Below are 24,523 nucleotides of genomic sequence, written 5' to 3'. Positions count from 1 at the left end.
AATGTGTTGTTTGATGCCAGTGAGTGACACTGTGTCATTATCCTATGGAGCCACAACTGAATTGGGCCCAGGGATGGTGTGGAACATTCTGGTTGTACGTTTATTTTTATGTATCCAAGGAATAGTCAACAGCAGGACTGTGATATGATCCACAGCCAGAATACACTAGGATACATAAACAGGATGCTGTTAAAGTGCTCAAAGAGTTTATCAGTGGTAAGTTTTTTTCTATTATTATCTTCTATTTGGAACAAAGTTTATATTTCCCCACACATTTAGAAATAAAACCGTTTTTGTTTGTTTTACAGGAGAAGGTGTTCATTTCAAATGCACCTTTGGTTTTACAGCTTTTAAGACCATATGCAATGTATAATTTTAAAATAAAAGAAATGACGCTAATGAATCAACTGGGTATCAATATCAGATCTTTACTCATCATCTCAATACTTGAGAAACAAGATTCATTTGGATAAAAGATGAATGCTGCAATGCCTGTAGTATTGTTTCACTGCAGTTTCTGCAATGGAAAGGTATTATTTACCCGGTAGCGGTGCCTACTCTTTGGCATGCCAGACTTAGAAGATCTGAAGCTCATCCACTCCAGTGGATGCCGAAGGTCAAGATGGAAGACACAGAACCACAAAATCCACAAACGGCAAAGTTGAGCAAAGACAGCTTTTGTAAGTTTAATGTTGGAGTCTTTTTGTTTTTTGTTGCAAAACCACAACTTTTTTCCCTATCGCTGCTCACAGGGCATTGCAAGTCTGCTCTGGAGGCCTGCGTGTGCCTGGATGGAAACTTTAATGAAGTCCCTCCCTCACTATCCTGTTGTATTAATTATAAACTTATCTCTATAATTTAGGAACGTCAGTCAAAAGGGGAAGAAACTCATTTTCTTTCACTTTTGCAAATACAGAGCACAACATATAAGCCAAAAACAATAAATCCAGCATATGACAGCTTATTTTTCCCCATATACCTTGAATTAATTAGAAAAAATGATGGACTTGTTGGAGTATTTTACTATTTCACATTGTTAATGGACATGAAGTCGGGTTAGGTTTTAGATATTTCAGCCACATAAGTTTCAGTTCTGGATATTTAATAAAAGGTGACATTAAAAAGTTAGAGTAAAACCTTCAAAGCATGTTGCATAGCAACCGCAGAGTTTAGGGTAAAAAGTAGCACAACGGAGGAACTCGAGTCAAAACGAAACAAGATACTTAGACATAAAGCCCTGAAGATGCCCCTGTCTCGCCAGCAGTGAAGACGGACACCGAGTGCTTCCACTAACCTGTGTGTGAGCGGAGGTGGCGTTTGAGTGCAGTATGGCTGGGGAAAGTACGGTTGCATTCGCTGCAAATGTAGCTGCGAACGCCGGCATGCACTTCCATGTGCTGCTGCAGTGCTGTCTGGGTCTGGAAACGCTTCCCACAAAGAAGGCAAAAGATGGCCATGTCCGACCCTGCAAAGAGATAAAAAAACAAAAAAAAAAACAGAGAGGTCACTGGTTAATCAGAGGTGGAAACTGGACGACATTATTCCAATATCTTTTTCAATGGCCTGTTGCACATCTGTCTGCCAGTGTGTCACTAGATTAATGTGACAAGTAAAGGAAAGGTGGTCAGAATTACAACAAGTTCTGTCTGACTAGATCGAAGAGAAAAAGCCACAGTGCAATTTGCCCAGATTGCGACATCAGTTATATGTGTCCAACAGGACTTTGTCCTAATTGTTTTACTCATTAGGGAGCAAGTCAGTGGTTCCTTAATAGTGCAAAAGTCCCGAAATACATTCATATCCTCCACACAGCACAACAGGAAATTTACAACAGTAAAAATAGTCTAGAAAACAAGCACAAAGTGGAAAACAACAAGGGAGCGGAGAACATTGTCTGCAGCTACCTCTCAGATCTGCTAACATCAGCATGTCAATGCTAATACAAATAGTTTCCGTTTAGCAAATTTATTTTCGTAATTCCATTTTCTGCAATCTTGTGGCCAGTGGAAATGTAGTTAGTGTAAAACTTATTTTGCTCCCCTCATAGCTCTAGATTACACTTTCTTTATCTTCCACTAACACAAACTGAAGTTACTATCTTCAGGTGATGCTCTGAAACTCGTCTGCACCTTTCCTCCCATCATCATCCTCCTGCAACATCTCCCCCGTCATTCTTTAGCACGCCACAACGGTGATTGATCAGGTGTGCAGGCTTTCGTGGGCCCTCCTCTTCCTCCTCCTCCTCTTCCTCCTCCTCCTCCTCCTCCTCCAATGGTTATGAACATGAGACAGGCTGCTCTTCATAGATTTTTAAATTAGTGTCAGCTTTGCCCCAAAGATGTGTTATTGACTGATGAAATAGAAACTGAGCTCCAAACACTCAGTCCTTCCCCAGAGTTTTCCCCAGCCTGGTAATTGAAAAAAGTGTGAAGGGAGTGTGTGTTCGAAGCGGCCGTGCAACCCTGTGGTGTGTGTTTGCATTTTTTGTTGTTGTTGTTTAGCTGTTTGTGCGCTTGCAACTGTGTGCTCTTTATCTCTGCTGGAGAAAAATGCACCGCACTCGCTGGAGTCGAGATTCGATTGAAGTATTGCATAGGAGATCTTTATCAGTCTGCGCAGCCACCCTGAAACATTAGAAATGTGTACGTCTTTAATCTCTATAAATACAGTATGCAGCAAGTAAGCCCGCCAGGGAACAGTTAGTAAAATATAACATGTCACACATGTGTGGCTGTGTTTCCTGTCGCATTATACACTGCATCAACAACTTGTGTGATTTGTTTGCGTCTACTGTTTGAAATGTTCACTCTTTCATTAACTATATGGAAAGGTACATGTGTTATAAAGACACCCATGTGTTGTTTTTCATTCATGTTGCTGTAGTAATTCACTGCAATATTATATTTAGTATAAACAAACGCCTGCACCAGCATTCACACCTACATCGGAGGTGATGAACAGTTTGATTTTTGCTTCCTTCAGCTGAAAACTCTGCTGTAATTGACCGTAAATCTTTGTTACAACAGCCACAGAGTGAAACTGTGTCACAACTTTGAATGCCAAAAATCCTGAGTTTACCAATGAGAAAATAGTTTATATAATCTGTTATATGGTTGAGATCTGATTCAACACATATTTGCATATTTTTTTATTATGAAATTGATCTGGTCTTTGCTTAGAGTGTAACAAGACATCAATCCACATCAATACATTGATTAAACAAATAATTGAACTGCATTTGCACTTTAATAAACATGTCAAGTCTTGGTTAAATTCTGTGAAAATGTTTTGTTTGAGACACTAAAAGATGTGGAAGTTTAAATTCTGCTTTAATATATGAAAAAAGACTTAAAAGTCTGTTTAAAAATGTATGTGAATTTATAGAAGCTGAATACATATTCTCTTTGTTTCTTTATGACTGAATGTTTTTCAAGGGCACTTTTAAGTTACTAGGTTAGCAACTTACTGTTGTTACTAATGAATTTAAAATTTTAGGGTAACAATAATAACCTGACATTTTAGGAGATGAGCAGCTTCACAGTTCAAACATCTGGGAAATTATGTTTTTTGGGTATAATGGATAAGAGTACGTTAATATGCTAAGACTTATGTTTACACACTAGCATGTTTAGATGGTTCTGGATATTTTTGTCGAGCATTTTTAATGAATCTTGAAGTAACAATAACTTGCTGTTTATGTTAACACTGGCATTCTAGGATGTGAAAGTTAGCAGACCTGAACTGCTAGTGCTGAAATGCAGTGCTGGCTTTAGCATGCTAATGTTAGCAGATCTGTGGCGATAATTTGAGCACTGACATACTAATGTTAGGACTGACGTCAGTTTTTTTGATAAAAATTTTTGCATTACGTTGATGTGATTTTTCTGGCTGCATTGAAATGATTTTATTTTATAAAACACATTTTACACTTCACATGATTTGTGATCAGCAACTGGATTTTACTAGGCAGATAAGACAAAGACGACAATAGGAGGTAGTTCATAACACGGAGTGTTTTTTAATGAGTAGTCTCGTGAATAAACTTATTCACGTGTAATTTTAATAGCATTTATTATCTAGAGGAAATAGCTCAATTGCAAAATTGTTTTTTCGGCTTTAGCCAAACATTGAGAAAGCTTTGCACACATTTGTAATGGAAATGCAGCTACTTATGACTGCTACCACCTGCTGTGTTTCCTTAGATTAAAAAACTTTTTAACTAATAATAAACTGAACTTGACTGTATTATCCAACAGGGTCAATTGGAATGGACGTACTTTTCTTGGCATCTGTACATTTTGTAAAGTTGATGGCGTGCTGTGACTTTGTGCTAAATAAATAAACTGAAGTGGTAGTTGGGTTGACTCTACTGGTGCACAGAAGTCTTTGATATCGACCATCACACATAATAAATATGACTTTATAATTGCTTCCAGACTATTTCTTAGTTTTATTTCTTTTTAGATTAAGGCTTGTAGCCTACTTCATGTTGTAAGAAAGATTATATTTAAATCAATTCTTGATTCTACAGGTTAGGGTAGTAAAACATGAGCTGACATTACTGCTAATAATAAGGAATTTTAATAAATTAATTGAAAGTGTGATTCTAAAAGAAGAAGAAAAATATAAAGCTGATTTTTTTTTTTAAATTGAGACTTCTCACCTACCTGTAGACTTTTAAAACAGTTAGACTTGGAATACATAAATAATGTTTGTGTTTAGATCATTTTGGAGAAAAATCATGTATGACTGAGAAAGAAAAAAGTTTATTATAGTTGTGGAAGTGGTTCAGAGTCAAAAAAAGAGGGAGAGAAGTAGATGTTAGAGGGGTGGAGGAGAGCTTGGTCTCACAAAGACTTTGGCCAAATATGGGGAATTAGAGGAGAAAAGGTTTCTGGAATGTAAAAGGTCAACACACCTCTGACCTTTGGGCTTTAGCAGGGCGGATATATGAAACCCAGATGCAAACACGCCCTGACATCCTCACAGAAAAACAAAGCTTGGAAACAAAAAGTGGAAGCACGAGACAACAAAAAACGGCCACTTTGAAGTCAGGGCAGCTACAGTGGCTGCCGGGACACATTAAGTTGATTGGAGAACAATATGTGTGTCAGATTTAAAAGCAGCCAGTCACTTCTGTTAGAAAAGCATTACAGTTTTGTCTAAGTAGACACGTAAAGCGTGGAACGACGGTGGGAAAAATAGTTACATAAATCCAAAAACTGATTAACATTTAAATACATCACTTAGTCATGGTGAAAAGAAAGACAAATATATCAAAATGTATGAGAAGTCTGTCAAAAACAAAACTGAAATGAAAAAAAGTATGCAACCCCCCTCCCCCCTCATACTTGCTTTTAAGGTATTTTGTGGTATTTTGTCTGTATAGCAGCATGACTGATTAAACTTCATTAATTGATTATCAGTTACTTAAGTTTGCTGCTCTGGAGCATACAGACAACGTCAGACAAACTTCAGTAATGACCTTAGAGTAGAAACTGTGATTAACCATTAACCTAGCAAGGGTTATATGACTATTTTCAAGATACTTTACAGAAAGATTCACTAATGGAAAACATTTAAGAGAGCTGACCATCTTCTTCCCAGGAGCAAAAAATTGACCTCAAGGTCAGAGCGTGCAATGCTCAGAGAAATAAACACAAGAGCTCCATCTCAAACCACAAGACCTCAACATCTCTGTTCTTTGGACAGATGAGACCAAAGTAGAGATGTTTGACCATATTGTACAGTTCCATGTTAGAAAAAAACAAACAGCGCATCAGGCAGAGTGGTGAGCGGATTTTGATTTATGCAGTTTTGCAGACAATACACTTTAGAGTCATCAACTCAGCAATGAATTCGGCTGTAAACCAACGTATTGTGGAGTCACATGTGATGGCAACTATTCACAATCGGTCATCATCTGAATAATAATTATTAAACTCTCACATCAAATCTAACTTTGATCACAGTGTTATTATTTGTGGTTGGACTTGACTCAAATTGTGAATTGACTTATTTGCAGTGACTGTAATCAAGTTTTTCACTTTAATTAATTTTAACCAAAAACCATATACATAGAAAAATAAAATACATTTTTTCATTTCAAAACCGAAACGACGCCGACAGACATCTGTGCTGCTGCTACATGTTTAGCATCGAGTTGCTATTTTAGGCTAGAAAAGCTTCGCGGATAGGCTAACTCCTGTTAGCACAACTTAAACACAACATTAGTGTTTTCAAGGGTCCAATCAGATCGCTTTCTGAAGCAGGATTAAATCTCCAGTTGGCAGGAGAAGCTGCCTTGTCGTCCATCTTTTTTTTCAGATATCATCTGTACCTCAAATTTATGGGGGTATGAAATGCATGACTACAAGGGATCTGGCTGGAATCGTTGTATGTAAATAAAAAAAGTGACATTTCTAATGAGTTAAAATCTATGCAATTACTTAATAAAAATGAATGTACATCTTTAAGGAGCTGATTGTTTATTATTTCCAAGACATTACACTTGTCAGTCTTTTTAGAGTAAAGGGAAAATGTGCCTCCAGAGCTCAGTTTTCTCCACTGAAAGAACTTTAGCAATAAAGCAAAGAGAAATTAGAAGCAATCTCTTAAGTGAGGTAAATTTTTAAACGTAAAAAAAAAAAGCAAATTAGCAACTAAATAAAGACAAGCTAAAGAACATTCAGATGTAATTTGAGAACAAATTTGTCAAACAAGTTTGTCCCTAACAAAAGCAAAAACTGCAGGTTGTTTTACTTTACCTGCGGTCGGTTTGAAGGAAATCTGTTTGCTACTTACTTTCATTTGGACTTCTTGCCTGCAAAGAGTAGCTTGTGGCAAGGTGCTAACTTCGATTACCTTTAGAGAAAAATTAAGTGGTACAAAGTATACAGTCAGTACGGGGAATAATTGTGTGTCTCAGGAAAGTGAGTTAAGGTGTTGTCAGAGGCTGATAGATAAAGAGAGTGGACGAGAGATAAAAAAGGAAGAGAAGGTGGGAGAAAACTAGCTGAACCGGGAGGTCCATTACAGTGTAAAATTGAGTCAGCCGAAAGTGACACCTGAAAGGAGGAGCTGGGATGGTGGCGGTGGGGTTCTTAGTCTCATTCCTGTTGGGCTGTTTGGGAATAATTTATCTCCTCTAACCAGCCTCTTTCCTTACTTCTCATGCCATCTATTTATAAAGGCGCGGTGTGGTCGGGTGCAGTTTGTGTGTGGATCGTAATGGCTCTGAAGTGGCAGCGCTGCCGTTATTTAAGCAGGGATAAGGTGGGGGGGATGGACAGAGGCAGGTAATGGAGAGGAATACTCCCTGAAGGGAGGTGACAGTGGCCGGATGGGCGAGGATCAGAGAAATGGCCCGAGGCGTAGAGGCCGGTCACTGAGCCGAGCTCGATATGGAGGAAGGTAAACACACACTGACCCGTCTGATCCGACCCCCCGCCGACACCGAGAAGCTTCTTCTAATTCTGCTTGGACAGGTGGGGAGAATTTGGGTTTACAATGACACCAGACAACAGTCTGTGCACAAAAACAAACTGAAAACAAGAACAAAAAAGAAACTTTTTGGAAGAATGTCAGTTTTTAATAATGCTGACGTTATGGAACTCCAGACATTGTCGTAGTTTAGTGTTTGTTGGAGCTGGAGTGAGAAAACTTATTTAAATTTTTTTCTTGATTGGCAGTATTTTAAAGCAGCAAAATTTCACTTTCTTTAAAGCAAGCTAAACAAATACCAGCCTCCTTTTAGCCAGCTTACCAGCAGTGTGTAAGCTACACTGAAATGATTTTGGATCATTAATAAGAAAGCTTCAACACATTTTCAGAGATCTAAAGGTGACAGCTACACTCCAACAGTTCTTATTTACAGAAGAAGCTCCCCAGCGGTAATTGCTGTCATAACGAAGTGTAATAATAACACAAACGCAGCTGAAACATTAGGACCCCCGAAATCCATCTCCAGCGCACATGTTCCAGGGAGTGCTGCAGCCGAGACGCTTTAATGTGTCCTGACGGTGTCCTGCAATGCAGCGTGCCGAACAGAGGACCTGCCAGATTTAATGAGGCAGCGAGCAGCGGGACCTCCGCACAAGGTGTTCAATCACAGGCCATTACCAACAGACCTCAACCTCTGTTACTGCTTGCTCCTGTCAATAGCAATCTATGCTAAGGTATAGTTTATCTATGCAGAGTACAGAATAGTGACTAAACGTAGGCATCTGTATCCTCGCACGCCTACATTCATTTGGTGGCGTGGAGACAGAAGCACAATGCCAAAGCTGCCTTCAAGCGCTGCTCAAAAAACTCCGACTTACAAGCTTCGGCTCATCTAAACGGCATCCATGTTGTGCCTGAGCGCTCAAAGCCCACCTGCTAATGGGAAAACAACAACAACAACAATAATTAATCTCTTTAAAAAAAAAAAAAAAAAGAAAACTTCAAAAGTAGAGCTCCATATAAGAAGTTGTGCAGAAAAGAAGTTCATCCCAGAACTGCAAAATGCAAGAGGCAGGATCAAAGTATGCAAACAGACGCTCCACTCTGAGTCGTTTTAACTCGGTGAAGAGGAATAAATAGATCCAGCAGCAGTGAACACCAAGCAAGAAATGTGAGCAATGTTTACTAAAACTTAGTCTATAGAGCGTTTCTTTAGGATACCAGTCACATAAAACATGTGATTTGTGTCACTAAACTGCACACGGTGACTGTATTTTACATCATTAATTGGAATTTATCATCAACGATAAATCAAAATTCCTATCATGACAAAACAAATGTATCACCATAAATTATAAGTGATATGATAAATTCCCACTCCTACATACCACTTGTTTATTTTTTTAGATTTTGACAAAGTCTAAAAAGTGTGGAAGATGTCATAAGATCTAAATAAAACACCCTCATGTAGGTGGATGTTAGGTGAAAATGTGCAGAAGTTTCAGGCTGTCATAAAACTATATGGAAACAGGGTCTTCTTTCCATGAAGACAGAAATCAGTAATTATTTTCTGCTGCCTTCCTCACCGTCTTCACTTTACACCAGCCTGGGAATCTACGTCCTCTGCACTCAGTCACAACAACCTTCACTCCCCGTTTTGGCTCGGCGTTGCTTTCTGTTGCCGTCTAACTGCCAGTTACCACAAGCACCAGTCACAATAACCCGCCTCCCCGTGTCGGCACTTCTAGGTGTGAGAAACAAGAAAAGGTGAAGTTCCTGCCACTCTGCAGCTCCCGTCAAGTGTGTGTTTGTTACTCTAATCGGCAACGAGGCCTCATCGCACATCAGGTCACAGCTTTTCTGAAAAGGTCGCCTCAACCAGAAACTCTGCGAGGTGTCGGCGGGTGACACGCGTCGTCCTGTAGTAAACGCTTTCAGGTGTTCACCATCGAAAAGGTCTCTGATAAAATGTTAGGACATATCCATCGACGCAGTTTTACAATTAACAACATCCTCTTGCTTACAGTTTTGGACAAAAAAAGTGTACTTAACAACAGCTGTTTTTGAACAGCGATTAAAGCATTGGAGTGCAAACATTTCGCCACAAGGGACATTTCTATTCAATAAAAAAAAAAACTGTTTTACTTGCTCAACAACAAACTACACATGCAACAACTTAAGAAATAGTCATTTTTGTTTAAGGAAAAATGTCTGAAAATTATTGCAGAACTAAATTGTGTTTGTAGGATTGTCTTATTTAAAGACACACAGAGTTTACGTAAATGTTGTTGGGTATTAGTGGTCTTGTTTACAATTCAAATGATAAAGAAAGCAAAAAACAATATTAAAAGATAAATACTTTTGTTCATAACCTTTTTCACTTTAGGATTTCAGTAAAAGTCTAAAAAACTTGCACCTTTCCTCATTAAAATCCATTTAATGGCCACAAATGGCCCCCGGTCCACACTTTGAGCACCCCTGGATTGAAGGGTGCAGATTGACAGGAAGAAAGGGAAGAACATAGGACACAAAAACAAAAAAAGAGAAAAAGAATTAAGACCCCCCCCCCACAAAAAACAAACAAACAAACAAACAAAAACAAACATAAATAACAATAAAGCAAACAACTGGGTCACTTTTCCAAACTGCAGGTCAAAATATTCTCATTTTCCATTTCATCCAGACCTGGAGCATCCTGACATCAGATTCCAGGTCATTCCCTAAGGGGTTTTTCCTGCCTGAACAAATGTATTTAAATTAAAGTGATATCCTCCCTTTGCAAAAAAGGATAAAATCATTTCAACTGTTTTTAGTAATAAATGTGGAAGCCGCTGCACATCCGATTGTCGGCAAGAGAAAACAAAATGAAAAGCTGTTTTTCCCCCCCCCATCAAATCAAACTCTCAGAGATTTCCCTAAGGCATCAGAATCCACCGTTTCAGACCTTTGTGTGAATAGTTAAAGGAAAATCTCCACACAGCAACTGAATGTTCTCGGCTGATAAACGAAAACTGCCAAAACTGATACAGAACGGGGAGGAAAAAAAAAAAAAAAAGTGGCTCGCATAACACGTGTTGCATCGGAATTACATCATGCTGCTGCACAAGCTTAGCAAATGACTTCCTGTTTGTCATATTCAAACCTTTATTGGTAACAGTTTGGCAATAAAACAATCTTGGTTTCAAAAGCAGGGATCAAGTCGGGATATCTTTGAAGATTTTCGCCGGGCTTGAAGTCTCTTTTGCATCCAGTTTCCCTAAATATCCTCAGGAACAGCGAGTAATTTGAGAAATTGAGAGTGGAACATATTAAAGAAGTTTTCAAACAAGACCAAAGTGTTTATTCTGTTTATTCTGATGCAGAACATGCATCTGCTGCTTGTGGAGGATCGTCTGTATTATGTGTGTGTGTGTGTGGGGGGGAGGTAATGCAGTGTTGGCTGCAACTTCAGAAACTCAGGACTCTGGCTATTGCATATGGTAGGAGAAAGAGAAGAAGTTTGAATGTTTGTGCTACTTCTAATTCACTTATAACACCCCCACAGAAGTATTTATTGATCAGAGTGGAGGACGGAGGGATGAAAATGAGCCGGAGAGAGATTTGAATCTGGGGAAAACTGCTGGATGAGGCAGCAGAGGAATAAAATCTGAACTTTTAGGCTGGAGAGATTTATTGCCACAAAAAAAGAGCTGAACTGTTGGTGTTTAAAGAATGCTGAGCTCATAGCTCAATCAACATTTTTAATTGAGTCTGTAATTCATCGCAATTTTCGCAATGATTATGTTGACAAAATCAGCTCAATTTTCAATTCAATTTGCCATTAATAAGTTAAAGTATCAGGTCTACAATAAAGTCATATTAAACTTGTTCAACTGTGATTCTAGAGCGACTACAGTGTTCTCCTTCTGCATGGAGCGGAGTGTAGAGAAGCCCCTCCTGCTCCTGTTGCTGCACACTGCCAGAAAGGTGGCTGGAAGTAAGATTCTTCACTTCCCCCTTCCTTACAAAAACACTAATTTGCCCTTTAGAAATATTTTCAATCCAAAAGAGAAAGAAAAATGAACAAAAGAACACCATGTGTTAAGCAGCTGAATGCAGACTGGCTACCTGAGCAGGCAGCCTGGCTAATTAGCTAGCAAACATGAGTTTGCTATTTTATGTTCTACTCTAAAGGCATGCAAAATCTACCCCCAAAACATTATAGGTAAATGTTTTAAACAATATTTTTTTAAAAAAATCAATTTGCAATTTGATTTTACTTAGGGCTCACTTTCCATACAAAGTAGCACAAAGTGGTTTTATAGAAGGTAAAACAAGAAGCGATTCTGATCTACTTCAATAAAAAAGTGTTATTAGACAACTAGAATAAAATCTAAAAGTGAGGAAATGCAAAATTAAAAGCATTTAAAATGTAACTAGAAAAAAGTTAAATGTATGAAGCAATTAGAATTACCTATGTAGGCTGAAAACAGTGCTAAAACATAAAACATATAGAACATTAAAAGCATTAAGATCAAGTTGTATATGTAACCGAACAAACTAATGATAAACCAGCAATAAACTTAATTAAAACAAATTGTGAGAATACACAATTCAGGATGCTATTATATTCTAACAGCAGTGGGAATAATTGTCGCTTTTTTGGTTTGAGTAAAAGTAAATGGATTTTGTTTTACCATTTTGTTTTATGTTGATATGTTTACTTCACTTTTTTATGGCGCGTTCCAACTGTTAGGAAGCAGATTTTGATTGCTATGATGTCAACCTGAATGTCTGTTTGCAAATTCTTTTTAAGTAAAAAACCTCCCAGCAAAGCAGTATGACGTATGATTAATCAAACGCCAATACAGATCAGATTATAGAGAAAATATCCGGCCACATTTTTCAGGCAGAAATGAAACTAATCAAAGGGAAATAAATCCGTCCGAGTAGAAAATTCAGCGACCCGTTTTGTTTGTCTTTCTTTTTATTGATGTTATTTTTTTCTCCTCCTCGTTTCGCCGGGCAGCGATAATTCACGTCGGGCCTGCAGCGGCGCTGACACTGTAAGATGAACGGCTCCCGGCTAGATTAATGCCACCAGATGCCAGGCGAGATGCCATATTAATTACCCAGAGATAATGTCAGCACAACCATATGGCAGCTCAACCGGCCATTTAGTTTGACAGGGAGAGGTCTTTATAGCCGTGCAGATTTGCTCATCTGCACGCCGCCATGTTCCCTGCCTACTGTAAAGTGCCACTTCCTGCTCTTTATGACTATTTGCACATCATCGTACGAGCTGTGGCGTCCGCTCAGGGTCTGCAGAAGGTTACAGAGGACACAAAATGTGTGGAACAGGAGAAAACGGAGAATGCCTCTCAAGTCTCATTATTATTATTGAAAGTAAGAATAATTCATCCTAATACATCCTATTAGCTTTGCTGCTGAACTGAAAGACGGTGTTGACCTTCCTGTGTGGATCATTTGATGGTAAACTCTCTGATACTCGGCTTTGAATCTTCACTAAGACAGAAAAAGAAAATATGGTTGTTTCGATTTAAATACTTAATATCTCAGCTGAACTGGGTTTAAAAGTCCAACAGGGAAAAAAAAAAAAGAGAATCAAAAATGCTGAGATTTATCCATCCAATTTTGTTCTTTTCATCACACATAAAAATTTCAGAAACTAATGTTTGATAGATATTAGTCGAAAATACAAGAAGCAGAATTTAGGCGATGAGTTCATTTATAGTACCAACTATTTAATTCACATTGGAGGTTTTTTTTTCTAGCGTGATTGCCCTGTTTGAGGTAGTACCACAGCATTTCAATCAGACTGAAGCACAGACTTTGACTACGCCATTCAAAAGCTGGATATTCTCCTTCCGGACTTTCTAGTAGAGAGCAGAATTGAAGGTAAAGTGAATTACATGGAGTCGTCCAGGTTCTGTAGAAGCAAACAGGCCCAGATCACCACACCGACGTGTTTTCCTGGCAGAATTAAATTTTTATGAAGTGTTTTGCTACTTTTATGCCAACAGGTTATATATAAAAATGTTCCACTGAATGTTTTTTTTTCTTTGAGCTGTCCCATTTTTGCCCAGTTTCTGTTTCTGAATTATGACCTTACTGGGGGCAGCGAGGCCTGCAGAGCTGCAGATCCAGTCTGGATTCTTTTTTAACCTCTTTGACTAATTTTGGTATTTTAATCTCCAGAGTTCCTTTTTTTTCTTAAATTTTCGGGACTCTCGAAACTTTAAAGACGACTTTATAACCCCGATGTCAGATGGCGGAGACATTCTTGAATTCCTTTAGCTTGAGCTTTTTGAGATCTTTTAGCCTACTTCATGTTGCCAGACAGGTCCTGCTTTAATGAAATTAGACAGGAATTACTATTTAACATTTATCCAGGCTGGTTTATTGGTATATTATCATTTAAAAACATATTTGTATTTAGTCAAATCATCCTTTTCTGATGTGAAGATCGTCTTTAAACCTTGTAACAAAAAGCATGAAATATGTCAGGTGGTAAATACTTTTTTTGTTATTTGACCTTTATTAATACAGATCTCATTTACAAGAGAGACCTGTTTGATAATTTATTTTTTTTAAATAAACAGCAAAACAAGCAATTAAGAAATTTGACCCAATTAAATAAGCTAATAAAGTGCGAGCCAGAGCAAGGGTCATAAAACATTTCATTTTTTCCTCTTAAAAGTAATTTGAATTATCTCAAAGGAATCAAAGCAAAAGCTTCAGATCAATGTTGAGGCTAAGAAAACACAATGTTTGAGGTTCTGACTGCACTAATGGAATATTTTATGATATTATAGGAGCAGAAACTCTAGATAGCTTCTGGTTCTTCATTCTGTTGTTATTCAGGCCATAAATTTTCCCAGTGCTTCTTTGTTTTCCTCCTGATCGCAGCACCGACTGTACAGATCACCAGCAACGCGAGACGGGAATCAAAACCAATGAGGAAAAAAAGCAGCAAATCCCTTTTTTGGTGATTTACAGTGGCACCGCTGCGCCTCCACCCTCCCCCGTTGTCCTTTCTCGTTGTGAACCTACAAAGATGGACCACGCTTGTCATCCAATCCAGCTGGCCCCCGACCGTAGCCTCCACCAACACCACCGCAGGAGCTCCCACCAACCCCACCCCCTCCAATCCCCACAAATCCGATTTAATCAGACAACTTGTGCTGTGCGGCTCGGAGTAAGAAAAAGGATAATTAGTAAACAGAGGGGCTACTCGCCAGGCTTCATTGGCATTCGCACCGGGTTACTGTGTCGCATTTAAAATGCAGTCTGATGAAGTCTACAGAATCAAACCATTTGTTACTCCTATTGAGGAGGCTTCAGGCTACTGGCAATTAAATTGGAATTAGCGCTGGGGAATGAGATACGGCAGATTCATACCAAGAAGAGGAGGGAGGGAGAAAGGGAGGGAAAAAGCTGTTTGGGCCTTGCTCTGCACCACACTGGGTCAAATCTGGAAAGGACTTGGTTTCTCTGAGGTTCCTTTAGTTTATGCATGACTCCAGATTTTATTGTAAAAACCTAAGATTGCTGTTCTTTTTAAATGAGCCTGCGCAGAGAAATAAACGGTAAAGCAGCTGCTTAAAAGTGGGAAAAATGTTGAGAATCTTTTGGATACAAAGTCAGAGTCGCCGCTTCGCAGAGATAGTCATATCTCGACATTTTTCCACAGTTTGGTGCACTCCAACCACAAACCGCAACATATTTTGTCAGGATTTTATGAGACAATCCAACACAAAGTGCGTAATTATAAAAAAGAAGAAAAGTGATAAATGGGTTCAGAAAAATTCCCCAAATAAAGAAGTTAAAACTGTGGTTTTTAACATTTTAATTATGCCAATCTGAGGTCAGACTGCAAGGAAAAACATCTCTGATCATTTTCCAACTTTTGTCAGTGATTCGTAGTTCGATTAAGGTTTAGACTTTGACTAGGTCAGAATGTAGGTGTAGATTTAGGTTTTGATGTAAACCCTTTATCCTTGACCTCAGGCTCAGGTGTTTTGAAGGTTTTCTTCCAGGATTGTCCTGTATTTAGTTCAGGTTTAGCGTCTCCCTTCTCAAAAATAGTTTTCTATTCTTAACATTTTTGTACATTTTATAAGATCAGTAGTAGTTGTCCTGTCAGCTGATTCTTCTACCCGAGGAACAGATGCTGCAGCTGCTACATAGTTATGAAGCTGGTATAAACTTCTGCAGAACTTCCTCCCTGACCGGTCTGCTTTGTTCCTTGGTTTGGACATTCAGGGTCACATGAAGACAGTTACAAAGTTGGCCTTCTATCACCTGAAGAACATTTCCAGGATTAAAGGACTAATGTTGCAGCAAGATCTGGAGAAACTTATCCACGCGTTTGTCTTTAGTCGCACTACTGCAATAGAATCTGGTTTTGCTCTGCATTTAGATTCTATCCACCACAAATCTGGAAAACACTTCCAGAAAACTGCTGAAACACTGAGTTGCTTTAGTCTAAGGCTTAAAACCCACCTGTTTGGATTTTCCTTTGATTAGCATTAAGTCAAACATTGATCAAATTACTTAATGATAATTTGATTGATGATTCTGGCATTTCATGAAATGTAATATTTATTGCTTGTTTCATAATTGGTAACTGTATGATGCTTTTATGTTGTAAAGCAATCAATACAAAAACTCCTTTATTTGTAAAAATGCACTAATTCCCTACAAAACTCAAACGTCTCCATGGAAGATTGTTACTAAGTATTGTATAATGACTCCATGTAGCTAAAAAGGTGTGCAGAAAGTCAGTGTGTTCGAGAGAAAGAGGCGGTAAAGCGAAGGCGTGGTCCGGGCCCGGTGTCGGTCCACTGGCAGAGGCACAGAGCAAGGTGTGGATGGATGGAGTGGGAGCCGATAAATGAAGTGGAAATGAGAGGGAAGAGTTCCCGCTCTACAGCTGGCCTCAGTGGCCCCCCGTCCGCCCCGGCCATGACAGCTGGCCTGCTCTTCCTCCTTCAGCATGGAGGGGGCAACAGAACAACTGGGACAACTGGTAACGAGCCAGTGCTGGCCACTGAAAAGGTAAGCTGTGATGATACGTTTATTTGAGCAGAGATTTGTTACTGTTTAGTGTTCAAACTTCTGGGTATAAACCGATCCTGACCGAAAACATGGACACTCCTATTAGAAGGTTTTTGTTTTTATTATTATTATCTTATTTTGTCTGGGAGAATGGGCTTGTTTTGGGTCTGAAGCTGAAGTGGAGGAGGCGGTCTGTCACTGTGAAACGTTGATTGATTCAGACCATGACACAAGGTAAGATTTATGTCTCCAGCACCTGAAAACAAAATGGAAATGTGGTCGATGTGTAGAAACTGAAATAATGTCCACATGAATGAACCTGGTCAAAAATAAGTTGCTGTAGCTGCTGGGGGGAGAGATCACTAGAACTGCTGCTGCTTTAACTGTGCAGCTAAAATATCCAGAATACAACGACTTTAAATCTTTGGTTTCCGTTTAGAGTTTAGCTTCATAATCTCCTACCTGCATTTCATGCACAATAAGATTTATTAACATTTTACTTCTAGATACCATTAGTATTTTTTGGTAAAAATAATATCACACAGTTTGGAGGGATTTGGAAACATGGAGCTTCTGGATCTCAGTCTGGGATCCTGCTGCTGCTGAGCAGAGGTCTACTTGTTGCTTGGACTGAAACTCTGCTGCACATTTAAAATGCAACTTCCACGTGATGATAAAAAAAAATAAAAAAAAAAAAAAAAAAAACCCCTGCAGGTCAATCGAACATTAACGACTCACCCAAATTAAAATGCTGGAGAGGATTTTCATTGCAGCTCTTTAGAAAAAGAGAAAGCACTAAAGCAAAATGTGGTATTAGAAGAGGGGGAGAAACCAGAGCTGGAGACGATCATTATGATAGTAAAGTGTGTGTGTCTCTGTGTGTATTTGCAGCCACATAAATGTGCACATGCACTCAGATGCTTCATCCTCAAGGTTAAATACAAAGATGTCGTTCAAGCGAAGTCCATTACAGCAGCAAAGCAATGAAAATAAATGACAGCTTTCAGAGGGACGCTCGGGTATCCCGCCGAGAAATCTGCATGGGCCGATCATTTGTATGGCCATTTTTTTTTTCCCTCCTCCACACGGAAATGCTTGATCGTGTGTTTACAGATGAAGCACCACAACCGAGCGCCGACCTATTTTTCTCTTTAACAGGAAAATGGAGACATTTTTACTCCAAATATATCAGGGAATCTGGCTGATGTTAATCCCCATCTCCAAGATTAATGACGCCGAACCAGAAAGGAAAAAGAAAAACAAAATCCTTCTTTTCCTGAAACCTTTCTAAAGTTGTAAAATGTGGATAATTAAGGGTGGATTTTAACTCTGAAAGTCAATTTATTTGGGGAAATGGAAAGAAATTTTTATTTTTTTATTTTTTTTAAAGAGAAAAACCCAAAGTTGTAAAAATAAGGCAGTGAAGCACGATTTAACACCAGATTGAGAACAAAACATCCTAAATCAGATCAATATTTTGTGTAACTCTGAGTTCTAATGTTGGGATCAGGTCTCTGGGGGGCAGTGGGTTGTAAAGCTGCACAGAGATGCGTTTGAAGCGCTGCAGCTGATAGAAGCTTCTAACTCCAGCTGCAGGTTTGGGCTCATTGTCATGCAACGGCTGAGTGAATATGACAGATCTGATGCCTTTCTGACTCTGTAACGGAGAAGAAGACAAACGTCTTAAGTTCAGAACTTCAGCGCAGTTCTAAAAAGGCGAGGCGGCTGCCAGAGAACACAAGGCGAGAGGGGATGATCTGAGATCAGACAAAGAAAAGTCAGGAAAATGTCATCTAACTTTAGAAAACTGAACAACAATCCTCGACATAATGCTCACTGTTCTTCACCCATTTAGTTGGGAAAACCTAAATCTGTTCATATGAGAGAAAAAATTAGGAGAAAAAAAAAGTAGATTCTCTGATCTTGTTATTGTAGCAACAGCAGTAGTAAAAAAAAAAAAAAAAGCAAAAAACATTTTGGTTCAAGTCTAAAAATTTTTTATGCTTTCCTAGAATATATTTTTTTTAATTAAGGAAAAACATAATTCGAATTAGATAGGAAGTTCTTGTATGCTAAAAGTACTAATTACTGATAAGAATCATTAATGTTGATTGTCATTACGTCTACCAAATGCCATAGTAAAAATCCAACTACTAGTCATAATACTAAATATTAAAGATAATTAAAAAGTAAATTAATACATTTATAAAAATTCAGACAATTGAACTATTGATGAAATATATTTGCTTATGTTTATTGCTTTAAAAATATTTTTCTCAAGCAAAAGTTTTGTAGGTTACATAAAATATATTTTAATATATTTAATATATTTTTATATTGAAAATCCAGAAATGTAAATGAAAATGCTGCTATAACTAACAACTAAAAGTAAATCAAATCAAAATTCAGTTGCACAGATCATACATTTGACATATTTTACTCAAGTAAAATAAAAAGTAGTAGTCCAAAAATTACTCAAGCATATTTTGTGTGTGTGTATATATATATATATATATATATATATATATATATATATATATATATATATATGCAGCAATAGTCCTGAAGAACTGATCATAATGTCTGATTAAATATTTAAATATGATGCAATCAGGCAGAGAAAAAAATAGTTATGTCCAAATTCTGGTATTTTAAAGCCTAAGATAAAAATTAATATCATGCAAATAACACTATAAAAACAACTGAATTAGGCAGAGGAAACATTTTAAACACAAGATTAATAAAACTTATACAGCAGGTAAAGTTTATAGAGTTTCCTGTATTTGATTAAATAATCAGCAGATAGAAAAAATCCCCAGAAGAATGAGGCTATTGTGAAAACCATGTTACCATGACGGTGGGTCTGCATCACTCTTGGTTTAAACATATTTTTCACTGAGTGAAGTTGCAGTGAATGGAGGAATATCCAGAAATTTTACTCAAGAAAGAAGAGCAGTAAAAGTAAAAAGAAAAAAAAAAGGAAAAAAGTATGGTGTGAGAAAATATTCCTAAAAGTATTTTCCTTCCTTCCATCCATCCTGTACACTGTAAAAACACAAAATCTTACCAAAAATATTTGCTCTACTTTATAGTGCAAATATCTGAATACATTTAAAATAAGACAAAACTAACTTATAAGCAACTTTTAAACAAGATATGGGAGGTTTTTTTTTTTTAGGTTAATAACTTGAATATTTATCAAAATTCCCATTTTTATGTAAAACATGGGAAAAATATCTGGTTATCGGTAAAACCATGTGCCAGTGGAACAAGTGTATTAAGATATTTGCACTAAAAACTAGACAGAAAATACTTGGAAAGATTTTGAATTTTTGCAGTGCATCCTAATCAGATGTTTAAATAACTCAGAAATTAAGAATTATTAACAATAATGATGTGATACAAACATAAGTTGAGGTTTAAGGTGTCGTCTCTGTCCTTACAGTCTCATCCATATTGTGATGCATCTCCACTGGTCCCTGACCAGGCTAATGTTCTGATTTCCCACTAAGCTTACAGTATTCTTGCAGATCCTCTAAATAATATTTCTGGGCCAAATATCGACTCCCCCGTGTTTTACCCGGTGCCCTGTACTGGAATCCCAAATGTGTCCCAGGATTTATTCCTCTGACTGGCCATCTGGGCAGTGGAGGAACACAATGTGGAAGGAAAAGGGGGCTGGGTGATGGGGTTGCAAACCCACATTAGTCACAGGCTCTTAGGTCCTCCAACCTGCACACTCTCACACACGCACACACACACACACGCATGCACACAGAGAGGCTGAGGCCAAATGACCCCGTCTCCCCCCTCCCTCCTTGTTTCCCCTCCTCACTTTGGCTGCTGACATCGTCTTTCCTGGCTGGACAAAAGGCTTTTAGCACCTCGATCTACTGTCCCTAAACTCCTCACATCCCCAGCACCCATCATCCTTTGCAGCGTACAGACATGTAGAGCAGGAACGGGGTGTTTGTTTTGTTTTCTCAGACGAAGAGAAGCAGGGAAAGGAAGGGAAGGGAAGGGTGGGGTGCTGGAGCCTGCACCGGGGAGCGGGGAGGCTGGAGCTGTTGTTCTCAGTTTCAAAACGGGAGAGCGAATCATAGCTGAATGCTGGGGAAAAGCATGGCCGAATCGCTGCTGAGCTCTAAAGGTGTTAGGTACAAAGGCAATGGCATGCTTCTGGGCCGGCTTAATGTAGTTAACACAGGCCTTTTGTCGGGAGTCGCAGAGGATGAGTCCAGGGGTGGAGGTCTGGGAAAAAAGTCACAGTGCGCTACAAGCCTCTATTGTGACAGGGGGTTTGCATTTAACATACAGGAGAGCTGTTCTTTTTTTTTTTTTTTTTTTCCATTTCCTCTGGAAGAAAATAAACATGGAAATTAGGCGCGAACTGTGACCTTGTTGCTGTGGCAAAAAGCTGGACCGGTCCAGAACCGAGCCGGGAGGCTCAGCCGTCAATCTGAGCCTGCGTCTCCAAATCAGAATACAGAAAAATATTAAACAAGGTCATCAGAGCGAATCGATCAAATCACAGCAGCTGATGGTTTTAAACAAAAAGGTAATAAAAACAACAAGAGGTGAATAAACATCAGAAAATATGCAAAAGTAGAGAAATAGAAATTAAATTTGTTTTTTTTTTTCTGGTGGCAAAGAGGAACCAGGTTTTCAGATAAAAAAAAAAAAAAAACTGTATAATTTTCTTGGTCCAATATCTCAAAGCTTATTACTATTAATTATTATTACTGTCAATAATAATAATAATAATAATAATAATAATTCATTTTAGGTTATTTAACCAGATCAAATGAAACAAAAAAAATTACCAGTTTGATCATAAAATCGATTAAAATTGAATTACCTATATTGTAATACCACCACTATTACTACTACTACTACTACTAATATATTAATTATTATTATTATTATTATTATTATTATTATTATTATTATTATCATTCATACCATAACTCAAAACATTTTGAGAAAAGTGATAAAAATAAATTTATCTTCATATTTGTATTAATGTGTAACTTTGTATATTTTTACTATCAGAACATTTGCATATTTTATTTATTTATTTTACAATGACATCTGTGTTTTTAGAGAAATTTTGTGATTCAAACTGAAACAAGATAAAATACTTAAACCACTTTTTTTTCCTTTGTACTCTGAACAAATCGTATGGAATTATGTTTATTTTTTTATTTATGATCAATGAACTCAATTGACTTAAGTAAATTGCTTTTTTTGGGGGTAAATATTGCTTAATAATTGTCAAGCTGACTTTTCACCAACATCACATGATTAAATACGGCTTTTAAACAACTACCTGGGCTTTACTTTTCAAGCAATATTTCTGTGCAAGTAGAATAAATATTAATATTCATGATTCATAACTTTCCCATGCAGCAGCAGCAGATTCACATTAGCCTCAAGTCCGGCAGACATGTTTTCTTCAGGATCAGCAGTGAATGAATGAAGTGAAGGAGGAGCTGAGGCAGCTGTGACCCCGAGGCCAGACTGCAGCGGCTGACTCCACTCCACAGACCCAAAGAAAAAATAAAAGCCTGTATTTATAGATCAGCAGTGCGTCGATCAAACTACTTTGAGGGGAAGCGGCAGCTGATGGAGAAGACGACGTACGTGTGTGTGCGTGTATGTGTGTGTGTCAGCTGCTGCGAGGGTTGCTTTTAGAAGAACTAATACAGTGCTGTGCCTCAATCTCACTTAATTCCATTTAAAGGAAATTGATTTTGGGGGTGAAGAGGGTGGAGGCGGGATGGAGCAAAGGGTTTGCTCTCTCAATTTTAAATGTGATCAAGTCTCAACCTCAATTCATTCGTTCAGTCCTTTAAATGCCCCGTGTGTCAGTCAGCGTCTTAATGTGACGTACAGTAAAAATAATAAACTGAATGGCTCATCCGCAACAAGCAGGAAAAAAAATGAAGCAGAAATATTAAGAGAATAAGTGTATCGTCCTCTTTGTATGGGGGAGAAACCTCTGAGAACGACGTGTAAAAATGCTTCAAATAAATCTATATTTTTGTTTTTGCAGAAGCATAATTTCACACTGAAAAGAAAAATACAACATTTAATTTAAGTCCATTTATTCAATTTGAGAAAAATCCCTACATAAAAATCATCCATTTCAGAAGCATTTCCTCCTCAAACAACTAATTCAAAATGAACGTGTGATGAAGACGGCCAGTTCCCTAAGCCAGACGGGAAAGATGAGAACATGCCTAAAGTAAGGCGTATGTGTGTTAATGTTTAGAAACTCATCTCCATGTTTACGCCGATAGCAACAATTTACAAGATTAAAACAACTGCAACAGTGATTTGATATGAAGACTATAATCCACAACTTTATGCTTAAATGACTCAAATAGTTTCGGAGCTGTTGCACTTCAAATTCTTAGTTTAAAAAGTCCTTTCAATGAAATGAAAAAGAGTTTTCTACAATACTACCCCTCCCCGACCTGTTGCTGTGCACTGCATGTAAGGTAACTGAAAGAAGGATGTTTTTAGCTCATAAAAGGACAAACTTAGCTGGTTTTCAAAACATTATTAAAATAATATATTAAAACAGCGCCACCTATCAATTACAGTAACACTATTTTAAAGCCGCAGTTTGTAAGTGACGATAAGCAAGTTTAGTAATCAGCATGTCTGCAAAGCAGCAGTGACCAGAGCAGACAGTGGGATTGGTTAGCAGCTGGTTATACTGCTGTTGGCTGCAAAAAAACTAAAAAAAAAAAAAAAAAAAAAAAGTTAAAATAAGAATATTCTGAAGAATAAGTTCTTGAAAACTGCTATTGTTTTCAAAGTGAGAAAAAAGAGAAAACTTAAGTTTTCTTCTTTCTATATTTAAAATGAGAAAAATATACATTTATTTTAGCAGTAGATTAATGTTGCTCTTCTGTTTTAAATTTTTAAAAATGATCATGTTTTCCTTAATTTCTTTTGCAGAGAACATTTAATAAAAACTCCTCAGCTGCACTAAACAGCTGCAGAAGTCAAATTTAAATGTCAAAAACAAACAAAACTTTAAAAAAAAAACCCTCAAGAGCATTAAAGTATTAGTTTTACTTGTTAATGTTTTACCTGAACACATTAAAACTTAAGTTACTTTTCACTAAACATTCACACTGTGAGGAATTCCCACTGGTCCACACATGAATAAGAACCTCCAGTGTTTGACAGAAACAGCCACGGAAAACAAAACCATTAAACCAAACCGGCTGAAATGCTGCAGAACCGTTTCTACGTTTCTGAAAAGGTCAGTTAGTTTTTAGTTCATCATTAATTAACTGTGGATTGACATCGTTTTCTCTTATTCTAATTGCAATTAAAATTATAATTATGCACAACAGCTGATTTGCAAAGGTGCAATGTAAAGAAAATCCAAACTACAATAAATAAAAAATGCCCTATGCTTATCTGACAAGCAAATGTTGAAGCGAAATGCAAATTTTATTCAGAAAATACACAATTTTAAGATGCATTTTAAAAATGGTCAAAAAATAATTTATATAAAAAAACAATTTAAATTCAGTTTTGACTGAAATAAAATACATTTTGTTTATTTAAAAAAGGAATATGTTATGAAAAAAAAGCTATACAACATTAAACAAGAGAAAGAAAATCACAGTAATCGATGCACTGATCAAGTTTTTTTTTACCAACAAATACCAGTATTCCTCTCACATCTGGCCATAATATTAGTTTTCTATAAAATATAAAAAACTTAATCTAAACTTTATTTGCATTTAATAAATAAATCTAAAAGGAAATAAATTATGTTTTAAATTTTTTTCTCAGGTTTGTACTGAATTCAAAGGAAAGTAAATGATATAATGGGCATTTGTATCACTTATAAATGTCAGTGCTTAAAAACCTGAACTTAATTTTTTATATATATATATATATATATATATATATATATATATATATATATATATATATATAAATTGGGTTCCAATCTCATTATATATATTTAGGTCTCTATGCTAAAAGCACT

The 24,523-nt window shown here is 37.3% G+C and overlaps 1 protein-coding gene across 1 annotated transcript in view; it reads right to left on the bottom strand.

Annotated features, from left to right (window-relative positions):
* Positions 1-24,523, bottom strand: part of zbtb16a (zinc finger and BTB domain containing 16a) — a 103,684-nt gene that overhangs the window by 13,199 nt on the left and 65,962 nt on the right. Inside the window, exon 3 of the mRNA XM_015030474.1 lies at positions 1,295-1,465. Coding sequence (XP_014885960.1) covers positions 1,295-1,465 — 171 coding nt within the window. The remainder of the gene's footprint in view (positions 1-1,294; positions 1,466-24,523) is intronic.

This window comes from Poecilia latipinna, unplaced genomic scaffold (assembly GCF_001443285.1).
Source record: "Poecilia latipinna isolate Pla-1442-1.1 unplaced genomic scaffold, P_latipinna-1.0 Scaffold183, whole genome shotgun sequence".
NCBI lineage: Eukaryota > Metazoa > Chordata > Actinopteri > Cyprinodontiformes > Poeciliidae > Poecilia > Poecilia latipinna.
This window is presented reverse-complemented; position numbering and strand designations above follow the sequence as displayed.